At 41.9% G+C, this 20,742-nt stretch overlaps 1 protein-coding gene across 6 annotated transcripts in view; it reads left to right on the top strand.

Moving 5' to 3' along the window:
* ST7 (suppression of tumorigenicity 7) overlaps positions 1–20,742 on the top strand; it is a 276,815-nt gene that overhangs the window by 236,518 nt on the left and 19,555 nt on the right. For 5 of the 6 annotated variants that reach the window (XM_052639113.1, XM_052639115.1, XM_052639116.1 and 2 more), the window contains one exon: positions 13,448–13,598. In XM_052639113.1, coding sequence (XP_052495073.1) covers positions 13,448–13,598 — 151 coding nt within the window. Of the gene's footprint in view, positions 1–13,447; positions 13,599–20,742 lie in introns of those variants that run through there. The other variant, XR_008199277.1, reaches the window with a different exon arrangement.

The raw sequence follows: 20,742 nt of genomic DNA, 5'->3' as shown, positions 1-20,742 counted from the left end.
ACAGTGCTAACTGAACCACATATGCCATCTTATTTATTTTTCATAACAACACTGTGATACTGTTATCCCTGCTACGCCGTAAGTAAATGACAGAGCCTGAACTGATTCTGGGTTATCTAGCTCTTAAACATCTCCCTCCACTGTCTCCCAGATCCTCCCAGGTGGCAGACCAGCCTAGGCACAAACCTTCAAATGATGGCAGCCTCATCCCCTCCCAAGGCACTTGATTCCTGTGGACAATCCAGATTTCTTCAGGGTGTTATCGTGTCTTACTTACTTCCATAGTTTCTTTTCCTCTTTCACAAGAAGTTTTCAGTGGCCTACCCCTGGAATTTTCAGTATGTACATGCTGTTTTACCCAATTACAGCCTGCTTGGAAGGAGAAAAAATACCAACTATGATAACTGTGAATTGCCTTCCATAAATTTATAGTTTAGTTCCAACCCCAGTAAGAATAGTTAATATTTCAATGTCCAGTGATAAATATTAGTTATTTTCCCCAGGAGGGTTATTCTTAGGAACTCTCTTCACCTGCGAACATAAAGAATAGAGAGTACTGCTCCTAACCACACCACAGGACTGAGAAATAAATAACAATAGTACAAAGTTGTGGATTTTTGTTCTGAAAGAGAGCCTCAAAGTTGTTTGATTCCAAACATGATTTCTAAAGCTTTAGATTTCAGCCAAGTATAAGGAGGAAGCACCCCATAGACTCACACTGCCATCAAATTGTGTTACTCCCTTCCCGAGGAAGTGCAGCTGTGTCTCCAGCCCTACAGAAGGTGTCAACTCCTTGGATAGTTTTTCAGGACTTCTTATGAACTAATCCAACTTGTCTTTTCATTTTTCCCTAGTTCCTTCCAATGGGCCATCCTCCTCACCCTTCACCCCGACTATTACAAGTCACCACTGGGGAGCATGTACCTCCCCATCCCAGAATCATTCTTCCCCTCTGGTCTCTCACTACAGCATACTGATTATGTACCTACTGGTCACCTCTTTTGAGTTTGATGAGGGGTCTTAGGATCTTAATCATGCTGGTGATTTTCAAGACCTGGGTACACAGTTCAAAAAGACAAAGCTTTAAACCATTAGGGGAGTTTCCCATTCAATATGCTTAAAATAGGAGTTTTGAGTTTAAAGAGAGTTTCTCCATTTTTTAAAGAAAATTTCCCTCATGTTGTTGTTGTTGTTCTGTCGCTCAGTCGTGTCTGACTCTGCAACCCCATGGACTGCAGCATGCCAGGCTTCACTGTCCTTCACCATGTAATGCTGGACCAATGAAGGGCCAGCTCGGTTCTATATTTTGTATTGTTACATTGTATTGCTATCTATTGTTTAATGGATTTTTAGCTTCAGTTTTTTTCTTCTGCTTTCCCTACAGATGTGCTTTCCTACCTGCTCTGCTCTTGCTCAGCCTGACAAGGAGGGGTACATTTCTATCAGTGATCTTTACACAGATCTAAGTTAATGAGTTTATGTGCTCTTAGTATGCCACACCTTCATCTCAAGGCTCTCGCTGTGAAGAGACACATTTTTGGTTTGGAGGATGTTGCATTCACTCCTTCAGGGTGCTAAAGATAAATTTCACTTTGACAAATGTCCAAAAAATTACTAAATTATTGGTTTGTTACAAGCTGCATTAGGTATGGTTTTTCCTTCCATGCTACTGCTGCTGCTAAGTCGCTTCAGTCGTGTCCGACTCTTTGTGACCCCATAGACATCAGCCCACCAGGCTCCCCCATCCCTGGGATTCTCCAGGCAAGAACACTGGAGTGGGTTGCCATTTTCTTCTCCAATGCATGAAAGTGAGAAGTGAAACTGAAGTTGCTCAGTCGTGTCCGACTCTTAGTGACCCCATGGACTGCAGCCTACCAGGCTTCTCCGCCCATGGGATTTTCAAGGCAAGAGTACTGAGTGGGTTGCCATTGCCTTCTCCATTTCCCACCATAGTGGTATTATAATTTATATATATATATATTTGAGAAAAGAGTAAAGAAATCATTCATAATCCCTTCATATCTAGTCACGGTGGTGATGGTTTAGTCACTAAGTCGTGTCTGACTCTTGCGACCCCATGGACTGTAGCCCGCTAGGCTCTTCTCTGTCCATGGGATTCTCCAGGCAAGAATACTAAAGTGGGTTGACATTTCTTTCTCCAGAGGATCTTCCCAACCCAAGGATCGAACCCACGTCTCCTGCATTGTAGGTAGATTCTTTACCAACCGAGGCACCAGGGAAGCCAAAAATATTTCTTTGAGCTGCTTTTTGGGGCAGGGGGCGTGTGCAGCAAGAATACTGGAGTGGATTGCCATTCCCTTCTCCGGGAGATCTTCCTGACCCAGGAATTGAACCCAGGTCTCCCACATTGTAGGCAGATGTTTTACCATCTGAGCCACCAGGGAAGTCACCAGAAGGAGTAAATATATCCCTAATTCCCAACCATATACTCCAACTGAACAGTCCCATGTTAATTTTAAAAAATATGAATATGCTGTGTGATTGTGATTCCTAAGTATTAAAAAAAATGCATAGAAAAAAGGCAGGTAGAAAATAGTCTTAAATATAATCTTATGGTTGGGAATTGGGGATGTTTACTCCTTCTTGGGGAGGATCATCAGATTTTCAGAGTTCTTTGACCTTAAAATGGTTATCCTCTAGCTTCACAGTAAAGTCCAAGTCTTTAGCCATGTGCTTTCAAAAATTTAAAAATATTTTCTGGATGATTTACCTCCTTTTTCATTATAAAAAGTATATAACATAAAATTTACCCTCTTAAGAAATTTTTAAGTGTAAGCATAGTGTTGTTAACTATAAGCCCATAGTAGTACTGCAGATCTCTAGAATCTTTTCTTCTTCGTGACTGAAACTATATGCCAACTGAACAGCAACTCAGCATTTCTCCTTCCTCCCAGGTCCTGCTAACAATCATTCTACTTTCTGCTTCTATGCATTTTACTACTTTAGCTACCTCATACAGGTGGAATCATGCATTATTTGTCTTTCTGTGACTAGTTTATCTCACTTTGCATGATGGTCCAAGTTCATCCATTTTGTTGCACAAAGCAGAATTTCCTACCTTTTTAAGACTGAACAATATTCCAGTATGGTGTGTATGTGTGTTTATATGTATACACCATGTTTTCTTTCTTTATGCATTTGTTGATGGAAAATTAGATTGTTTCCACTTCATTACTATTGTGAATAATGTTGCAGTGAACATGGGAGTGCAAATATCTCTTCAGTTCTGTTTTCAATTCTTTTAGATGAATCCCCAGAAGTGTGATTTTTGGATCATATTTTTTATTTTTTGAGGGGTCTTCATATTGGCTGTCCCATTTTACATCCTGCCCCCAAACTGTGCACAGGAATTCTAGTTTCTTCACTTCCGTGCTAACACTTGTCATATTCAGTTTTTTGATAGTGGCCATTCCAGGCAGATGGCTTTAACCTCTGAGCCAACAGGGAAGCCCAGTCTAATATGTGTGAGGTGGTATCTCATTGCGGTTTTGATTTGCATTTTCCTGATGGTCTCTGATGTTACCTTTTCATGTACCTGTTGATCATGTATGTCTTCTTTGAAGAAATGGCTATTCAAGTCCTTTGCTGACTCTTAAATCAGATCATTTTCACTGAGTTGGGGTTCCATTATTTATTTGGATATTGACTTCTCTTCAGATATGGTTTACAAATGTTTTCTCCCATTTCATAGGTTGCCTCTTCTGTTGTTTCCTTGACTATGCAAGAGCTTTTCATTTTAATGTGGTCCCACTTGTCTACTTTGCTTTTGTTGCCAGTGCTTTTGGTATCATATCCAAGCCATCACTGCCAAGACCCAGTGTTAGGAAGCTTTTCCTATGTGTTTAAGTCTTAATGCATTTTGAGTTGATTTTTGCCTATGGTGTAAAATACAGGTGCAATTTTATTCTTTGGCATGTGGATATCCAGGTTTTTCAGCACCATTTGTTGAAGAGAATGATTTGTTTTTTGTGTTCTCTAATTGTAGGCATCAGTTTGAGGTCATCTCAACTAGTGAATGTCTTTGGGCATAAAGATTTTTTTGGTCTTTAAGATTATTAAATTTATCTTAGGATAAATTTACATAATAAGAATGACTGAATAACATACAGAAGCATTCAGGGTTCTTAATATTTATTGCTGAATTGCTTACCAAAAAAATTATAGCAGTTTACACTCTCATCGGCTGGTGACTCTTACTTTTCCATTTTATCACACTCTCACCAGCATGGAGCAGTTTGTCTAAAACTGAAAAAAAAAAAACAAAAACAGAAGGAAAATAGAAATTATGATTTTTATTAAGTACAGACAGATATAAATCTGTTGTTTTAGTTTGTATTTCTTTGCCACTGCTAGTAACATGGAACATCATCAGCTGTGTGTGTTTGTTCTTGTTTATCAGGCCCAGTATGCAGAGTTCCTATTATTACTGGAAAAATGTTAATTACAATGATGATGCAAGGGGTATGAACATAAGTAGGCAGACTCATCAAGTATTATTGGAGAAGTTCAAAAGTATTTGAAACAAGAATTCCCACTTCCTGTCCACAAGACCAGAGGAAAGTATGGGAAGGAAGAGTTAATTAGCTCCCTGCCAGGTTTCTTGTTTTGATAAAATGGGGATAAGAATAAAGGCTTCATAAGACTGATGAAAAGTAAGTGGAATTACACCGTGTAACTTGTTCAGAACATAGTAGGTGTGCAGTATGTGCTGGTCCTTTCATCGCCTCTTCCCTTGTACCTTCAGCTGTTTCTGCACTTGCATGCTGGCCAAGCACAGGCTGTTTAGAAATGTACTTTAATGATACTTCTTAGACTGCCATAGTCGGAAGAAGTATAGTCAGAGAGAGGAACAGTGGCGCTACAGTGCCTCGACCTGGAGTGCCCACAGGTTCTCCTCAGCCTCCAGACCTGGAAGAGGCTCTAGCACGTTCTGGGTGCAGCTGTTGTCTTCATGAATTTCTAGTTTGTAACTGCTGGCTAAGTCCTTCACTTGTGACTGATTAAGAGTTACCCATTTCCGACCTCTACCTTGTACCCTTATTCTAGCACAGTCATTCCTACTTACCACCACCAAAAAAATCCCAAACCAAACACCAACAAACTAGTTAATAATGATTTATTATTTTTAAAGCAATAAACAGTTTTTTCCCTCCTATTGCAATCTTATGTGAAACCTCAGTGAACAAAGTAATTAAAAGTAGAATCACTCTGGTTGAAACTGGGATGAGAAGGCTGGTAGCCCTGCAACCCCAAGGCACCTCTTCATACAGTTTAAAAAATAACAGAAACCTGGGAGCCACTCCCATCACCACAGGACAGTCCCAAACTCGTGAGGTCCTACCCATAGAACAGGAGGCCCCACAACCATTCTGAGCCCTGGGTGGTTGGAGTTACTTGGGTGCTGTGGGTAGAGCTGTTAAGGGAGAAAAATCAAGAAAAATCACCAGGACCAAAGGGGGAAAACTTTCCTCTTCATCTTGCCTAAAGATGCTGCTTTATCTCAGGCTTGTCTTCCTAGCTACCCCCAGGGGCCTGCAGGGGGTGCATAGGCATCCTGAAGGTGCTGGCAGAAAGGGGCTCGCCACACTCCTGACCCTCAGTCAGCAACAGGGCAGCCTGGGCGCCTGCCACAGAACTTTGAGGTGAGGGTCTAGTTTTTATTTTTATTTTTTTATTTTTTTTTAGGGTCTAGTTTTTAAATGATAAAAGGAGCATGGAAGGAAAGGCATAAGAAAATGTAGAGGGAAGAATGAAGAATGTTATGACAGAAATACACTCCCATTAAAAATTTTGCATTTTTTTTAAAAGAAAAGTTCATCTCATGTTAATCTAAAATTTCATGGGGATTTCTAGAGCTTTGTGGGGAAAAGCATCCTGGTAAATGTATATGCTAATGGTGTATCCACAGGACCTTGTTATAGTGATGGAAATTCTGTTTCTTGCAAACACTAATGTAATCCTCCCTTTATATCTTAGTAAAGCTGATTGACAGAGTATAAAATTGCTTTTTAATCAAATTTAGGAAACAAAATGTGTCGTGGGTTTTAGCATTTAAAAGTGCTTGAAGCGTGGAAGCAGAAACTCAGAATACCCTGGCAGATTGTCTATGATATTGTATGTCGATGGTACATTTCAGAAATATTATTATTTCAATATAAGTTTCTTTGACTTGAGTCATATTTTGTTCCAAAGCTTTTTTGGATTAGAGAAAGGAGAATGTATTGTGGAAATAGGACCCAGGGAAAAATGAACACAAACCAGTTTTAGCCACATTTCTCAAAAACAGAAAGTTTCTAAGAGGTCTCTCTCTTTAACAAAAAGCAGTGTAGCTGCTTCCACAGAGGACACTCCCACCCAGAACCCCCTCTTCCCCCAGCTCATCCTATCTGATGTTTCCTCAGCCTCTGGTCCCACCGACCACGTTCTAGATCGAGGTCATCTTGGCTCTGTTCCACCTTCTCCCTGTGCCGCTGCTGCCTCTCCGGGCTCTCCTCCTGCAGCGCTTCCTCCCTGCCCTCCCTCAGGTTGGTCCTCAGTTCTCTCCTTTCCTTCTGGAAGCCCTCCTGGGAGACCTCGTGTACTCCCACTTCTTCTGCCTCTCTGCTCCCTGCACACCCAGACCAGCATGCCTTCACTCCTCCCTTCAGGCCATCACTCCAGAGGAGTTTTGTAGGCACTTCAGCTGTTTCTGTTATCTTCCCACTACTAAGCCTCTTCCTCTGCTGGTGTCTTTATCTTAGCTGATGATCTCCCATTATGGTAGTTTCCTAAATTAGAAATATCTCAATCACCTTGAGTCCTTCTCTCATCCTCAGACTCAGCCAGGTGGCAAGTCCAGGGGAAGTCCCCCTCTTCAGTCTCATCGGCCCTCACTTGGACAGGAGCTTTTTAAGACTTTGCTAACCTTAGTCTGTTCCCTATCTGGTGCTGCTACACATGACTTGCCCATTTCTTTATGGAGAAACTTTGGTACAAACTGTACCAACTCTCTTCCCAGTGCCTACTGCAGGGGTTTTCAGACTCGGCCTAGGAGCTGTTAGAGTCTTCGGTCCTTCTTGGGTGCTTCTCTTAAGATCCCCCACAGCTTTGTTTTACATCACCTTCACATTCTGTGTTACGTTTCTTTTTTTCTTCAAAACAGAATTTTCAGGGTCTCACAGTTTGAAAACCACAGAATAACTCAGGGGAAAGGTTGTACTCTGGAGCCAATCCCGCAAGGCCTTTTACATCCACGTTTCCTGCTTCACCCCCTGGAGAGCAGCATGAAACCTGAGTTCCAGGATGGGCTCCATCACACACAGACCGTGCAGCCCTGGGCAAGCTATGTAACTTCCCAAAGTGTCCATTTTTTTTTTCATCTGTAAAATAGGAATAATAATATCCGCTCCCTCACACAGTTGTAAGGAGTACCTGAGATAAGTATGCTTGACATGTGTTAGTGCTTCATCAGAGTTGGCCATTCCCGTCAGGTTAGTACTCAAGCCCTTCAAGACTGCAAACCCATTATGCCCTGTGATGCTTTGGCCCAGCCTTACAATAGCTTCCACCTCCCCTCATCTTTACAGTTAAACTCTTGTTTATTTAGTAAGACTGACTCATATTTTGCTCTTTCTGTGAAGCTGTCCCAGAGACAATGTTCCTCATTTGCTTCCTTAGTACTAAGTATATGCCTCTTACTAAGACAATCATCATGTTGAATTTTATTGTTTCTTTGTCTGTACATGTGTGCACACATGCGTGTTCTCACACACACACACGTACATATACTCTCTTTCTCTCTCACACTCACACTCCTACAAAGATTAAAGGTCACCAAGGTAGGGACCTGACCTGATCGTGTCCATACACTTGAGGTGACTTGTGGATGTGCCCATATCTGTGCCCCTGGGGTAAACTATAGGTCCTCCCACATGTGTCATTTGAGAACACTGTGGCTACTGCTATGGGCTTCCAAGGTGGCACAGACCCCGCTTGTCAGTGCAAGAGCTGCAGGAGATGCAGGTTCCATCCCTGGGTCAGGAAGATCCCCTGGAGGAGGAAATGGCAACCCACTCCAGTATTCCTGGTCTGGAGAATCCCATGGACAGAGGAGCCTGGTGGGCTACAGTCCATAGGGTCGCAAAGAGTCAGATATGACTGGGCATGTATGTGTAACATGTGGCCACTGCTATGTCTGTGCCCTTGGGGTACAGCACTCCCATAATTTTTCTTGGGATATACTTGTGGACATGCTGTATTCTATGAATGAAGCAAAGTAGCTGATGAATAGGTAAGTGAACCAGCAAGAAGCAGTGAGATTGAAAAGAGGACCCGTGGGTGGTACTACAGCTCACCAGGCTGAATTTGACATTTCAGCTTTGCTTTGTGCTTGTCTTCATACTGGTCAGTTGATGACCCCTGGCAGCCAGTTCTCTTTAGCTGAACTGCTACTACTATAAAATTGCTGAAGTGTTTTACCGAGAAACAGATTCAATCATCTGTGGGACATATATCCACAGAAACACAACTTCCCTCCACAGTAATTTAAATACTTCATTTGTCTGTTGGTTAGCAAAAAATAGCTTCTATTTAGTGAATATTCATGTGCCAGGAACTGTGTGAATGCTTTACAAGTATTATCCTATGCAGTATACAGAAGTTAAAGCAGCAAGAAGTTATTTTTATTATTCTGTTTTAACAGATGAGCAAACTGAGTTTGAAAAAATTGCATAACTTGTCCAGGGCCTCTTAGCAGAATAGTGGAGACAGGATTCAAGCAGCAGTTTAAGGGAGCAGGGAGCAGATGAGCAGTGGGGCTGGGGCAAAGGACTGTGCACCTGAGGCCCCACTGCAGCATGGTCAGAGCAAGCTGTGGTCCCCTGCAGGCATCTCTGTTCTATTCCAGCATGTGTCTTACTGACTCCAGGGAGTGGACATCACTGAAACTCAGAGGATGCAGCATGGCTTCCCAGTAGCACTAGTTTATTCTCTGGGCCCTTTACTGATGTTTTTAACACATCATTTCTAAGCTTAAAGCCTCTTTCAGAGCCAGTTGCACCAAAGCACTGAAGACATGAAAAATTGCTCTCCCTGGTTATCTTGTTTGTGTGATTTGCTTTTTATGTTTCTGATGCGAGTCTAGAAAATAGTTTTGTTTTTATATATACACACACACATATATATGTAGAGAGAGATAAACTATTAAAATGCTTATTACAAAAAACTTGGAAAGCATAGAAAAAGTGGAAAAATCTCCATAAGATCAAGTATTTTCCACCATTAACATTCAATCTGTGACCTTCCAATGCTTTTAATTACTACACGTGCATTTGTATTACCAAAATCACAATCTGTGTGATACATTTGCTTTGTTCTTTCTTCATTTAGTGATATATCATGAACATTTCCTCATGCTAATAACTATTCTTCCACTACCTGATTTTGGATGAGGAAAATAATAGGCTTCATCTAAATGTACTATACTCTAATTAATTTGTTCTTTCTCATTTTCTTTGTCCCATGTTTTTGCCAGTTATTTTCATAGGACTTCTGCTGTTACCAGTGTTGAAAATCCAAAAAGGGAGTATGGACTATTTGGCATTAATATCTGTGTGAAGGATAACTTTGGAATCATGTTCACTCTAATTATTATAGAATTTTAAGACCTTAACAGAAGAGAAGCAGTCACCTGGGGTAGCCTATGACAGGGCACCTCCCTCCTACACCTTTCCTGACAGGTGAACCAGCCTCTGCTCACAGACCTCCATAAGCAGACACCACTCATGCTAATGTGTTATGTTCCTATCTTGAGCTTAGGAACCATATTCTGACACAAACAGATTTTGAAAAGTTGCTTCCGAAACCGTTAGAAGCATGTGCTGGAAGTCAGAGGCAGGATGGCAGGCAAGATAGTGCAGAATGCTGGCTTAGCTAATCGAAGCCAAGGAACTGCTGTAGACAGGCAGGGAGTGTTCTCTGATTTGCAAGCTACAGTTATTCTAATTGATTTCTGCATAGTTGTGGATAGGGATCTGCCCTCTTCCATTTATTTTTCTCTGGACAAGTAAGATGTGAAATGTTGTTCCATGCCTTTCTAATTTAAATGTTGCACATGTTGAGAACTAATCTTGCCAACCATTTTAAACCAGGCCAGAAACATAACACACTGTTGTTATTAGCCTTCATTATTTGGTTAGCGCCAACATTTTGTTTGAAACAAATATAAATCTCCTTTATAGACAAAACCTGTTTATGCCATAAAGTAGATGTAATGGGAAGGCAGCTGAGTTTTCCTGGTGAGCTGCACTGCTTCGTCTCATGAGGCTGATAAGGCCAGGGATGCTCATTTTGAGAGACTTCTTGGGAAATGAGATTCATGTTCTTTGGGATCTTATGCCTGAGCTGAGACATATAACGAATCTAAGGTGGTGTGTGAAAAGTACACATACACAGAGATCAGAGGGAGCTTAGAGGAGAAACAGAGCATTACCTCACAGCCCATACTGGGGGCTGTGGACAATGTCCTTGAAGCCATATGCACCACATTCAGTCAACAGGCTGAGTGAACCAGCTGTCTCATACACATGTGCACTACTGCTTTCCAGATATTATGTAGACACCCTGGTGGCCAGTAATATTTTTAAATGAATTCTTGTATTATTACTACTTATTCTAACTTTTTGCCTTATTGTTTATTTTTTATCAGTAGATTTGACACACATCTGTGAAATTTTTTAATGTTATAAATGGTTTCAATTACTTGAAGATTAGAAACTTCCATTGTTTGAATCAATGCTGTCCAGTAGGACTTTCTGTGATCACGGAAATGTCTCTGCCTTGTCCAGTAGTGTAGTCATTAACTTGAAATATGGCTAGTGTTAACTGAGGAACTGAATTTTTAATTTAATTTTAATTTATAAATAGATACACATTAAATAGAGGATATCACATTGGACAACACAGATCTAATGTATCCCTTTGTAGATAATTTTCTAAAAGTCCTCCCTCCTTCCCCAAGTTCCTTCTGCCACACCCCTTCCTGGTTTGTTTAGGCTTCTACCCACTTGTGGGTGTCTACCAGGCCCACTTCTTCTCAGGTGCTCCTATTCCTGAAGGTTCTTTAGCCCAAGAGAAGGGTTCTCTCACAGATGTTTAATGATATGATTTTGAAAGCTTTTCCTAATCATAGAAATGAAAAGGAATGGTAAGTTACACTTTTCTTTCAACCACCATCCAATCCTTAGGAACCTGAGGTTTCTGTTTTCCTGGGGTACATGAAATAGTGGTTTTCATATTTAGTTTGTTTCAAAGGTCATATAACATGATCCTTCTTTAAAAGTTGACTGTTTGGTAGGCCATAAATAGTTATTCAGTTCAGTTCAGTTCAGTCACTCAGTCATGTCCTACTCTTTGCGACCTCATGAATTGCAGCACGCCAGGCCTCCCTGTCCACCACCAGCTCCTGGAGTTCACCCCACCTCATGTGCATCAAGTTGGTGATGCCATCCAGCCATCTCATCCTCTGTTGTCCCCTTCTCCTCCTGCCCCCCATCCCTCCCAACATCAGGGTTATCAGAAACTCAGAAATCAAAATCTTATTCTAGGGCACTCATTAAGCAAGAACTTTTCCCTTTCCTTTGCTCTCTTGATGATTATTGAGAGTGACCAAAAGGTCTTCCTTCTCTAACTTTGAAAAAAATCAACACAGCTCAGGGCATTTTATAAGTTATGACTCTTGGGTCCTTCTAAGATCATCATGGGCAGTGGCAGCATATGATATAACTTCTGTTAAGGTAAAATCACAAGATGATAGCCAATCATCTCTGAATGTAAAATTCACCTTTGTATTTATATTATGATTGATATTTATTATAGATACAGTGCTAGTACGGTTAGTAGGTAATTCAAAATCATTATCTTTCCCAAAAGATTTGTGTTGTACAGTGTTTTAAAGCAAGATGAAGGAAGAAAGCAATAACATGTAGAATTCAAAAAAGCATATGAACTCACGCCCAAGGAGCTCTCATCAAACTAATGACCACCTTTCATGGACCAGGCTGGGAAGAGGTCTTTCTCTGGAGGAGGGCCTTCAAACTCATTCGCTCCACAAGGGTAAAGGTGCAGGCTGCTCTCTGCTGCCTCGGGGTGAGCCTTCTCACTTCCTGCTCTTCCTGCTTTGATGCTCAGAGTTCTCTTCAGATATCAGACCCAGAGCAAGGGAAGTTTCATTTGCTGAACCCAGAGGCCAGAATGTGTCCACTCGGCTCCTGCTGGGCAGTGTGCCCTGACACGGAACACGCCTAGAGGCAAGGGAGCTTAAGGCCACTGCACCCCCGTGCCCAGTGTGCACAGTGAGATGAGAAGGAAATGCTGATGGGTGTCTCGTAACCTCCATTCTGTGTCTTTGGATTCTTCCACTCTTCACCCTCTCTCATAAATTTCCTCCAACACATGAATCCAGACGGTTGTTTCTGACATTAAAGTTGTGTTGGACATCTCTTCTCATAGCACCTCCAATCGCTGTGGTGGTGCTGTTTTCATGACACACATCCCTCCGTGGTCTGCTAATCTCCTTTTGTTAGGAGATGCCTGGGTTGTTGTGACTGTGGTTGGCAGTTGGGTGTGTGTCTGTGTGCTGGGGACAGATTCAAAGGAGAGATGGTGAGGAGTGGAGCATGGGGAAGGCCAGCCAGCAAAGACCAGTGAGCTTTTGCAAATATAAAATACCAGCCTGAATTTGCTTCCCTTTCTATTCTGTAGTAAACACAAAGGAATACAGACAGAAACTCAGTCTTCTGTGGGCCCCCAGGAAGAACACCCATCCTCTCCCTGTGCTCTTGAGGCCCCTGAAGTGTTTGAAAGGAGCCAAAGGAAGAGCATGCTTTGGGGTCTGTTCTGCTCCCTCCCTCTGGGCCTTCCTGTGCCCAGGCTGCCACCCCTCCTTCCCCAGCATCTGAGGAGCTACAGGTGACCCTTTCCACAGGACCCTGGCCTTCTCCTTGATAGATCTGTGTAGAAAAACTAATGGGCAGTGCTCGTCATCCTTGTCTCTCTACAACAGTTGGTTTCGGTGTATGACTTCTTAACCTTCATGTGTGTGTTTCATGTATTTTCCTTCTGCTTACAAAATTATACCAAATGATCGTATCTTCTAAATTTTCCTTTTTCTGCTTGAGTCTATATGTATATATTTCTTTGATTAGAATATCTTAGCCTGAAAGCCTCTGATCTTCACTGTAGGAAACTAGCACAAGGCTAATTATCTGTCAGCAAACATCAGATTGCTGGATGTTTCCATAATTGCCCTCAAATGTGGTAATGAGGTTGCAGGTTTGAGGAAACACTTACGAACAGCGGCTTTGGGGAAATTAACCTCTTCATTTTCAATACTGAATTCCAAATTACTGTGTATTAACGCATCTGTCTCCTGCCTTTTGTTAAATTTCAGTACCTACTAGAAATGAAAAGCTTAATCCTGCCCCCAGAACACATCCTGAAGCGGGGGGACAGTGAAGCAATAGCATATGCATTCTTCCATCTGGCGCACTGGAAGAGGGTAGAAGGAGCTTTGAATCTTCTCCATTGTACATGGGAAGGCAGTAAGTAATTTTCTTTCTTTGAAACATTTTTTTTTTAAGCATGAAAACATGCTAAAGGTGTTTTTGCCCTGAGCATTTGTGATGAATGATGAAGATTTACATATCTATAGCTCTGCTGTCTAACCACATCACAGAGATGTGGTTAATTACTCAGGCTCTCTGGTTCCCCAGTGGTAGTGGGTATTATTGTGGTGATGCTGCCTCTGTGCCTCAAAAAGGCAAGTTTATACAGTGGAGGGGGTGAATCAGGACTGTTCCAGCAGTTGTGCTATGCTTAGTTGCTCAGTCATATCTGGCTTTTTGCAACCTGCCAGGCTCTTCTGTCCATGGGAATTCTCCAGGCAAGAATACTGAAGTGGGTTGCCATGCCCTCCTCCAGGGGATCCTCCCAACCCAGAGATCAGAGGAGCATTCTACTCCTGGAAACCCTCCTTGGAGACCCAGACAGCCCCTTGGCATCATGGGAGTCTTTGGCATGGAGCCAGGCTCCTTGCTGGGCTCTGATGACCACTTCCAGATGGGCTTTCTGGGAGGGTTGGCTGAAGAGCCACAGTTATCCTCCAGGAGAGCTCAGTTGGCCAAACAAAAAGGAGCAGCAATTAGACTTCAGGACAACTGGACCCTAGTATGGTGACAGGGATAGCCTTGTGTGTTGAGAAATAAATGCCTGTTAGATGGATGTGGGGGTACATTGATCTGAGCAGCTGCTGGCACCAGCATTCTGTGTGAGAAGTGGTTGTACTGGTGGGTGAGACATGCTCCCGGCCCCAGAGAAGCATCTCATCCAGTTGGAAGGAGTCACCAGCAGCATTAGCAGCTGCTCAGTGATTTTTCAGATGGGAGAGACCTATGGGGTGGAGCAGTCATGGGTAACCTTATAGGTCATAGGAGATTTGAACCAAGCCTTGAAGAACTAGGACAGTTTTAGAAGCAAGGACACTGTGAACAGTGCTAAGTGTGTGGGGGGCAGCTGTTGGGGAGAATGAAAAGGGCTCAAGATTATGGATTATTGAACAAGATGTATATTGACACTGCTATCATAAACTTAAGCAAAACAAGCATAACATGTAGCATGGGTTTTTCCCCCCTCTTGGGGAAAAGAAATTTTAGAGTCTTCTGATAATTTTTCCTTAGTTCACCCCTACTCTGATCAGCCTCACAAGCAAATGTCTTTTTAATCCCTTTCACTGTTTATTTTTGCTCCTTCCATTTTCATTTTGCCAATCTTCTACTCTTCCCTTTTCCTGCCCTTCCCTAACCCAGCAGGAATCTAAACTGGTACAGGAAAGGGGTGGGGAGCAGTCAAATGAGATGGAGTAAAAGTAACCTGACAGAGATAGGACTCAAGTTGATTGAAAGATTTTTTTGTTTGGTTGTTTTGAAAATATTTCTTCAGAGAATTGTAGCAGGTCTAGTTAAATCATTTACTGTTTATAACCTGAAGGGTGGTGACTTGGTGGATATTTCTACACTCACTCTGTAAGTGTAATAAGCTACTCCAAGTGTCCTGGTCCTGGTATTTGGATGTGTTAAGACAGCACACTCTTGCTCAGGGAGTGTGTGGACACGTGTGCAGTTCTCTCTGGCTTGGGCTTATTGTTGCATTAATGGTATTCTATACAGATGAGACAAAAGGAATTTTTATTTAAACATGAGAAAGAAAGAGATAAAGCCTAGCAAGACTGAACATGAGAGGCCTTACCTAGTATTAGTCATGGTAAAATTAAATGGACAAATTGGCTTACCAAGTAAGAACATATATATATATATCTAGATTCAGTTCAGTTCAGTCACTCAGTCATGTCTGACTCTTTGTGACCCCATGGACTGCAGCACGCCAGGCCTCCCTACCCATCACCAACTCCCAGAGCTTACTCAAACTCATGTCCTTTGAGTTGGTAATACCATCCAACCATCTCATCCTCTGTTGTCCCCTTCTCCTGACCTCAGTCTTTCCCAGTATCAGGGTCTTTTCAAATGAATCAGTTCTTTACATCAGGTGGCCAAAGCATTGGAATTTCAGCTTCAACATCAGTCCTTCCAGTGAATATTCAGGACTGATTTCCTTTAGGATGGACTGGTTGGATCTCCTTGCAGTCCAAGGGGCTCTCAGGAGTCCCCTCCAACACCACAGTTCAAAAGCATCAATTCTTTGATGCTCAGCTTTCTTTATAGTCCAACTCTCACATCCATACATGACTACTGGAAAAACCATAGCTTTGACTAGACGGACCTTTGTTGGCAAAGTAATGTCTCTGCTTTTTAATATGCTGTCTAGGTTGGTCATAACTTTTCTTCCAAGGAGCAAGTGTCTTTTAATTTCATGGCTGCAGCCACCATCTGCAGTGATTTTGGAGCCCCCCAAAAATAAAGTCTGTCACTGTTTCCATTGTTTCCCCATCAATTTGCCATGAAGTGATGGGACCAGATGCCGTGATCTTAGTTTTCTGAATGTTGAGTTTTAAGCCAACTTTTTCACTCTCCTCTTTCACTTTCATCAAGAGGCTTAGTTCTTCTTTGCTTTCTGCCATAAGGGTGGTGTCATCTGCATATCTGAGGTTATTGATATTTCTCCCCACAATCTTGATTCCAGCTTGTGCTTCATCCAGCCCAGTATTTCTCATGATGTACTCTGCATATAAGTTAAATAAGCAGGGTGACAACATAAAGCCTTGACATATTCCTTTTTCGATTTAGAACCAGTCTGCTGTTCTATGTCGAGTTCTCACTGTTGCTTCTTGACCTTCAATTTATAGATTGGTATCTTGGAAATATAGTAATAGAAGGTTATTGATTGGATCTGATTGATAAGATGGTTGCTGCTGCTAAGTCGCTTCAGTCGTGTCTGACTCTGTGCGACCCCATAGACAGCAGCCCACCAGGCTCCCCTGTCCCTGGGATTCTCCAGGCAAGAACACAGGAGTGGGTTGCCATTTCCTTCTCCAATGCATGAAAGTGAAAAGTGAAAGTGAAGTCAGTCAGTCATGTCTGACTCTTCACAATCCCATGGACTGCCGCCTACCAGGCTCCTCCGCCCATGGGATTTTCCAGGAAAGAGTACTGGAGTGGGGTGCCATAGCCTTCTCTGGATAAGATAGTCGTATAGAAAAGGTCAGAAGAGGGGTGGGGCAATAAGTGATAAAGACACAGTGTTATGAATGGCGTAACTGTAAAAATAAAAAATAATGAAAATAATTCTGTTTGGAAGTTCAGTTCAGTTCAGTCCTCAGTCGTGTCTGACTCGTTGCAACCCCATGAATCACAGCACGCCAGGCCTCCCTGTCCGTCACCAACTCCCGGAGTTCACTAGACTCACGTCCATCGAGTCAGTGATGCCATCCAGCCATCTCATCCTCTGTCGTCCCCTTCTCCGCCTGCCCCCAATCCCTCCCAGCATCAGAGTCTTTTCCAACGAGTCAACTCTTCGCATGAGGTGGCCAAAGTACTGGAGTTTCAGCTTTAGCATCATTTCTTCCAAAGAAATCCCAGGGCTGATCTGCTTCAGAGTAGATTGGTTGGATCTCCTTGCAGTCCAAGGGACTCTCAAGAGCCTTCTCCAACACCACAGTTCAAAAGCATCAATTCTTCGGTGCTCAGCCTTCTTCACAGTCCAACTCTCACATCCATACATGACCACTGGAAAAACCATAGCCTTGACTAGATGGACCTTAGTCAACAAAGTAATGTCTCTGCTTTTGAATATACTATCTAGGTTGGTCATAACTTTTCTTCCAAGGAGTAAGCGTCTTTTAATTTCATGGCTGCAGTCACCATCTGCAGTGATTTTGGAGCCCCAAAAAATAAAGTCTGACACTATTTCTACTGTTTCCCCATCTATTTCCCATGAAGTGATGGGACCGGATGCCATGATCTTCATTTTCTGAATGCTGAGCTTTAGGCCAACATTTTCACTCTCCACTTTCACTTTCATCAAGAGGCTTTTTAGCTCCTCTTCACTTTCTGCCATAAGGGTGGTGTCATCTGCATATCTGAGGTTATTGATATTTCTCCGGGCAATCTTGATTCCAGCTTGTGTTCCTTCCAGTCCAGCGTTTCTCATGATGTATTCTGCATATAAGTTAAATAAGCAGGGTGACAATACACAGCCTTGACGTACTCCTTTTCCTATTTAGAACCAGTCTGTTGTTCCATGTCCAGTTCTAACTGTTGCTTCCTGACCTGCATACAGATTTCTCAAGAGGCAGGTCAGGTGGTCTGGTATTCCCATCTCTCTCAGAACTTTCCGCAGTTGATTGTGATCCACACAGTCAAAGGCTTTGGCATAGTCAAGAAAGCAGAAATAGATGTTTATCTGGAACTCTCTTGCTTTTTCCATGATCCAGCGGATGCTGGCAATTTGATCTCTGGTTCCTCTGCCTTTTCTAAAACCGGCTTGAACATCAGGGAGTTCACGGTTCACGTATTGCTGAAGCCTGGCTTGGAGAATTTTGAGCATTACTTTACTAGCATGTGAGATGAGTGCAATCCACTAGCTTTGTTCATAGCAATGCTTTCCAAGGCCCACTTGACTTCACATTCCAGGATGTCTGGCTCTAGATTAGTGATCACACCATCATGATTATCTGGGTTGTGAAGATCTATTTTGTACAGTTCTTCTGTGTATTCTTGCCACCTCTTCTTAATATCTTCTGCTTCTGTTAGGTCCAGACCATTTCTGTCCTTTACCGAGCCCATCTTTGCATGAAATGTTCCCTTGGTAGCTCTAATTTTCTTGAAGAGATCTCTAGTCTTTCCCATTCTGTTCTTTTCCTCTATTTCTTTGCATTGATTGCTGAAGAAGGCTTTCTTATCTCTTCTTGCTATTCTCTGGAACTCTGCATTCAGATGCTTATATCTTTCCTTTTCTCCTTTGCTTTTCGCCTCTCTTCTTTTCACAGCAATTTGTAAGGCCTCCCCAGACAGCCATTTTGCCTTTTTGCATTTTTCCCATGGGGATGGTCTTGATCCCTGTCTCCTGTACAATGTCATGAACCTCATTCCATAGTTCAACAGGCACTCTATCTATCAGATCTAGGCCCTTAAATCTATTTCTCACTTCCACTGTATAGTCATAAGGGATTTTATTTAGGTCATACCTGAATAGTCTAGTGGTTTTCCCTACTTTCTTCCATTTGAACATTCTTTGGCATTGCCTTTCTTTGGGATTGGAATGAAAACTGACCTTTTCCAGTCCTGTGGCCACTGCTGAGTTTTCCAAATGTGCTGGCATATTGAGTGCAGCACTTTCACAGCATCATCTTTCAGGATTTGAAACAGCTCAACTGAAATTCCATCACCTCCACTAGCTTTGTTCGTAGGAATGCTTTCCAAGGCCCACTTGACTTCACATTCCAAGATGTCTGGCTCTAGATTAGTGATCACACCATCATGATTATCTGGGTCGTGAAGATCTTTTTTGTACAGTTCTTCCGTGTATTCTTGCCACCTCTTCTTAATATCTTCTGCTTCTGTTAGGTCCAGACCATTTCTGTCCTGTATTACCAGATGACAATGGGGAGATGCTTTGGAAACACTGGGAAGGACAGTGACATTTTCAGAGATGAGAAGTGACACAGTGATCCCCACATCAAGCAGTGAGGTACCATTGGGGGGATGTAATTATCTCAGATTAGATGGGTGGAACACTTTATTAGAATAAAAAGAAACGGTGAGTTTTTAGACATTAAACAGTATGGCAGGGCAGTCAGGGACCTATATGAAAGGCAAACTCTGCATTTAATCCTTATGGATAATTAAGAACCAAGCCAGGAAATTACACAGCTGTTCAGTTTTCAAAAAGAGAGTCGTACCATTCAGTTTTAGAAAAGAGAACCATGAAAGTGCTTACCAGGTGCTGACTACCTTAGTTAGTAGTTAATTGAGGACCTTAGTAGAGGATCCCAGGAACCTTGAAGAATGTGTAACTGTAATTCACAGAGGGTTTGCATTTCCATCATTTCATGGACTCCTGATAAAATTCTGAGTCAGGCAGGACAAAGGTGGCCATGTTAGATGTTCAAAAAAGAAGCAGGTTTGTTGAGGTGAGCAACCTATTGAACGTCCTGCAGGCACTGATGTTAGAATCAGGTTTACTGTGTCTTCACTGCTCTTTTCTGTAACACCAGCTATTTAGGCCTTACCTGGATAGATTAAGAAGAGGAGCAGCCATCTCTGAAACATTTGTTTAGAAGCCCTCAATTTATACCACTGCTTAAGGTTGGGGTATTCCTATGCCCTTTCTAATGTTATGAAAGCTAATCATTCTACGTAAAATTATATTTTGTTATTAAATATTGACTTAAACATTTAAAATATAGAATGAGCCCAATTTAATATAAAAATACATTCTATGTATGTAAAAAGATAAAAGAGGTTAGAATTAGATATACCTTTAAGTAGATTTTTAAGTGATTTTTTTCTTCATATTTGTATTTTTCAAACTTGCTACAATAACCATATATATTTTCTTTAAGCATAAAACTTATGTGTATATATTACATGTATATATATGTATATGCATGTATTTAGAAAATGATCTTTCATTACAAACAGTTTTGTCTTTAAAAAATACAAAGCAAAAAAAAAAGAAATACAAAGCTATAAATCTGTCTTGAAATTTAGGAGAAGGAATTACCACTCCAACTTCAGGCAGTTGTGTATGATTGTTTGACAAGACTTCTAGATCTGTGTCCATTCTAAGTTAAGTGGAGGCATCAAAGCTCTGGATTTTAAAAGACTTGGATTAGAATTCTGGCTCAGCTACCCATTTACTGGTATTAACGTACCCATTTTTTGAAAACTGTGAAGTGCTGATGATATTGAATGCCGCCGCCCTATTCCAAGTTGGTGAGCTTCAGGGCTGTTGCTCCGAGGGCTGCTACAGTTCAGGAACCACTCCTTTTCCCTCTCTGGAGGTCAGTGGGGCTCCCCTAGACTGCCCGTGCCTAAGCTCAGGAGGCTGCACTTCCTCCAGTTCACCACTGGGTGGCGCCTTTTGACATCTCCAGTCTCATAGTCTAGGTTTTCACCTTTAAATCATTTTTTTCTTCATTCTGAAATTTAAGACCATTCCCCAACTCCCTTCCACTTCCTCTTTTTCACTATAAAGAGAATTCAGAAAGGAAGGTAGCTATCTAATTTCACT

Source organism: Budorcas taxicolor, chromosome 4, assembly GCF_023091745.1.
Source record: "Budorcas taxicolor isolate Tak-1 chromosome 4, Takin1.1, whole genome shotgun sequence".
In the NCBI taxonomy this organism is placed as follows: domain Eukaryota; kingdom Metazoa; phylum Chordata; class Mammalia; order Artiodactyla; family Bovidae; genus Budorcas; species Budorcas taxicolor.
This window is presented reverse-complemented; position numbering and strand designations above follow the sequence as displayed.